At 46.4% G+C, this 3,238-nt stretch overlaps 1 protein-coding gene across 1 annotated transcript in view; it reads left to right on the forward strand.

The window, feature by feature from the left end:
• The first annotated feature begins 2,565 nt into the window (after positions 1–2,565).
• The window catches only part of LOC147426563 (cyclin-U4-1-like), an 11,358-nt gene continuing 10,685 nt past the window's right edge, over positions 2,566–3,238 (forward strand). Inside the window, exon 1 of the mRNA XM_086498559.1 lies at positions 2,566–3,238. This exon is cut by the window's right edge and continues 543 nt beyond it. Coding sequence (XP_086354685.1) covers positions 3,150–3,238 — 89 coding nt within the window. The 5' untranslated portion in view covers positions 2,566–3,149.

Consider the following 3,238-nt stretch of genomic DNA (forward strand, 5'->3'; position numbering starts at 1 on the left):
CTCAGCAATAGATCGACCGATAGCTTGAGCAAACGTTGCCAAGTCACCTAAGCGAGTAGGCATCATGGGTGAAGGCGCTCCGAAGAGAGTACATGTGGAGTAGGTATTGGCATTGGGCTTAACACATAGGAAGCTCTTGGGTTCAAGTTTGGTATGGTGTTGTTCCATGTGGCATCCCAAAGTTCATATGTGTGGCCCTAGGCATAGCAGATGTTGGATGTGACATGCTAATGCTAGCCGGTATGGTCCCATGTGGCGGCCCAAAGTTCATATGTGCGGCCCTAGGCATATAGACGTTGGATGAGACATGCTAATGCTAGCCGGTATGGTCCCATTGAAATAAGAGCTTGGATGTTGTGGTTTTGGAACATAGGTTGTTTGAAACAATGGGAGGGGTAGGAGTACATGAGTACGAGGACCTATAGGTGCATATGATTGATACACACTTGTAGGATTGTTGCCAACATTGAGCTACCATGTAGCGGTGCTTTACTAACAGAAGAGGTCCATGGCGTGTTTCTTGGCATGCCCATCATTGGGGTAGGCATGGTAGCCATGGTGTCATCAAGGGAAAGATGAGATAGACTTGGAAAGATAAATTTGTCACTTAAGGGCTCAGATTGCACTGATACCCCTGGCAAAACAACGTATGGAGTATCCATCGGACTTATCAAGGGAGTCTCCATTTGCGATAAAGTTGGTTGTTTAGCCTTCCCTGTATCCAAGAATCTCATGAGACCCGTTGAAGGCATGTGGATCCCCTTGTTCTGTCTCTCTAGCTCAATAACCTTATGGATGACCTCACAAACTCTTTGTTGTTGATTCTCTATACTAGTAGCACCCATTGTGGATTGTAGGACATCTAACCAACCCACGTGATAGGTGTGACTGTGTATAGGTCGGTTAGAGTTTTTGTTTGTAGTTCATACTCCCAATTTTCGTTTAGGAACGCTTCATCTAGGATTGAAGTGCTAGGAGTGCCCTTTGAACTAGATGCAATGTGGCTCTCTATGGGTTGACCCTTAGTGGTCGCTAATTCAAGAGCACTCGATTGCTCTCTTAGCAAGGATATTGACATAGGAGCTTTTGATTTTAACTCTCTCCTTTGCTCTGCCTTACGTAAGCTCTCGATTTCCTTTTCCCTAGCCGCAATGATATATCGCTCAACCTCTTGCACTTCGGGAGGGGTTCTACCATCAGGTAATATAACCTCGAAGGGGAATAACTCTCAAGAGTCAGGGGGTGCAGTGAATGGAGTATTCACGTGCACACTCTCCAGGAGCATGGGGTCTACATTGGTCATGAATGGCGAATTTACTTTCCCACCTTCTCATTTACATCGCTACCTCCATTTTCGGAGCGAGTGGCTGTACTAAAGGTTTCCTTCAAGCGGCTAAGCATGATCGGCCTGGACCGTGGGTCCATGGCATGCATGACTTGGCTTGAGCTATCGGGATTAGGCATTGGGTAACCCTCCATGACGTCGTAGTCAGAGGAAGAGTCACTAGACACAATATGCGGTTCCTGAGTGGTACTGCCTAGGGTTCTTGCTGAGGGCCTAGAACCTATGGTAGAGGAATAATGAGCGCCTGCATAAACGAAGACACTCTAGATGTACTCGTCCTCTAGTACACGACCAAAGCGTAGGTGCATGTGACCTCAACACTCTAGAGGTGTTGGTGAAAGCCCGTAAAGACCGCTCACCTAGTTTTTTAAGTGTTTACAACCCAATTTTTTTGTATTTTTGGTCCCTTTTTTTAAAACCGAGCCACAAAATATGACATGCAATAGCGCAAAATAAGCGTCTTCGATATTTGTGGGTTGGCTTGGGGCTTCTTGTACTATTGCTAGCCTAACTGCGGGTGCTAATAACTTGACTGGGCACTCTTCCCACTCATTCCATCTAGGGGGTTGTCATTAGTAGCAAACCCTCCACCAAACCAATAACGCTACCCCCTGGATAGTAACTATGCATTCGCATGCTGTTGATCATGCTGGCCATGCCTCCTTCACTAGCACATTTTGGTAACTTTGCCCATTTGGGTACAGTTTCAAACCTTAAGCACAATTGACCCCTGCCTTTCGTGCGAACTCCATTTCTGCCAGTAGGCTGGGGTAAACCCCCGCATGTCCGAAAAACATTGAAGGAATTGATGTTAAACCTTTTTCTATATCTTTTTTTTAGCAATACCTTTTTCTATATCTTTAGTAAATTGAACTTTCACGTGGTCAAAATATAGCTCAAGGCAAGCGACCGTCATGAGGGCAACTCCGTGGCATGCACCGGCTCTTGGTTGGCCGCACGTTGTCTCATAAGCGAGTCGTCAATCACTCCTCCATCTTCACTTTGCACGTAGCCTCGCTCGCTCGCGCTCTCTCTCTCTCTCTCTCTCTCTCTCTCTCTCTCTCTCTCTCTCTCACTCACTCTCTCTCTCTCACACACACACACACACACACACGCTTGCATTTATAACTATCTATCCCCTTTTGACCCCCTATCAAGACGCCCATGGACTGTGGTCATCACCCCAATTAATTTATTTATGCCTTTTCCTCTCTCTCTCTCTCTCTCTCTCTCTCTCTCTCTCTCTCAAATCACCTGGCAGTTGATATTCTTGCTGCTAATATAATATAAACCTTGGCTCCTAGCGTCTTCTTGCTGTAGGCAGACATTTGAAAACCTTACAAATTAGCACGGAGAGCAGCAGCTATGGAGCTGACAAGATCCAATGCAATGCATGCTCTCTGTCGGCCTTGCAAGCAATGCAGCCGCCCTCAATACTTGAATGCATCCACACCATACTTGGATTTGAGATAAAACTTCTGCTGCAAAGTGTTGCAAGCTTTAGAAGAATCAATATTGGAAGGACTTTTTTGAATTGAATCCTTGCAAAGACATCAATCTACATGAGTGGCATGCTAAAGGATACTCTAGTAACTAGCATCCGAAGAACACTCTCCGAGGCCTCGGACAGACATCAGCTTGTATTGTGTCAATGGATTGAGGAGAAGAGCCCGTGTGGTGACAATGTACTAGCGGATTGGGGATGGAGTGCCGATGCGGTGCAATGTACTAGCGGATTGCCAAAGTGGTAGAGGATCTCAAAGTTGGTGGTGAGAATACCAATACCATCAACATACAATCAGCTATGGAGCATAATCTAGGCATGAGGGGCATATTGGCGGTGCGGAGGCCTCCGAGCGCGGCGAGGATGACGAGTTTAAGCAACAAGAGGGG

Source organism: Adiantum capillus-veneris, chromosome 24 (assembly GCF_014529385.1).
Source record: "Adiantum capillus-veneris isolate H3 chromosome 24, ASM1452938v2, whole genome shotgun sequence".
Classification (NCBI taxonomy): domain Eukaryota; kingdom Viridiplantae; phylum Streptophyta; class Polypodiopsida; order Polypodiales; family Pteridaceae; genus Adiantum; species Adiantum capillus-veneris.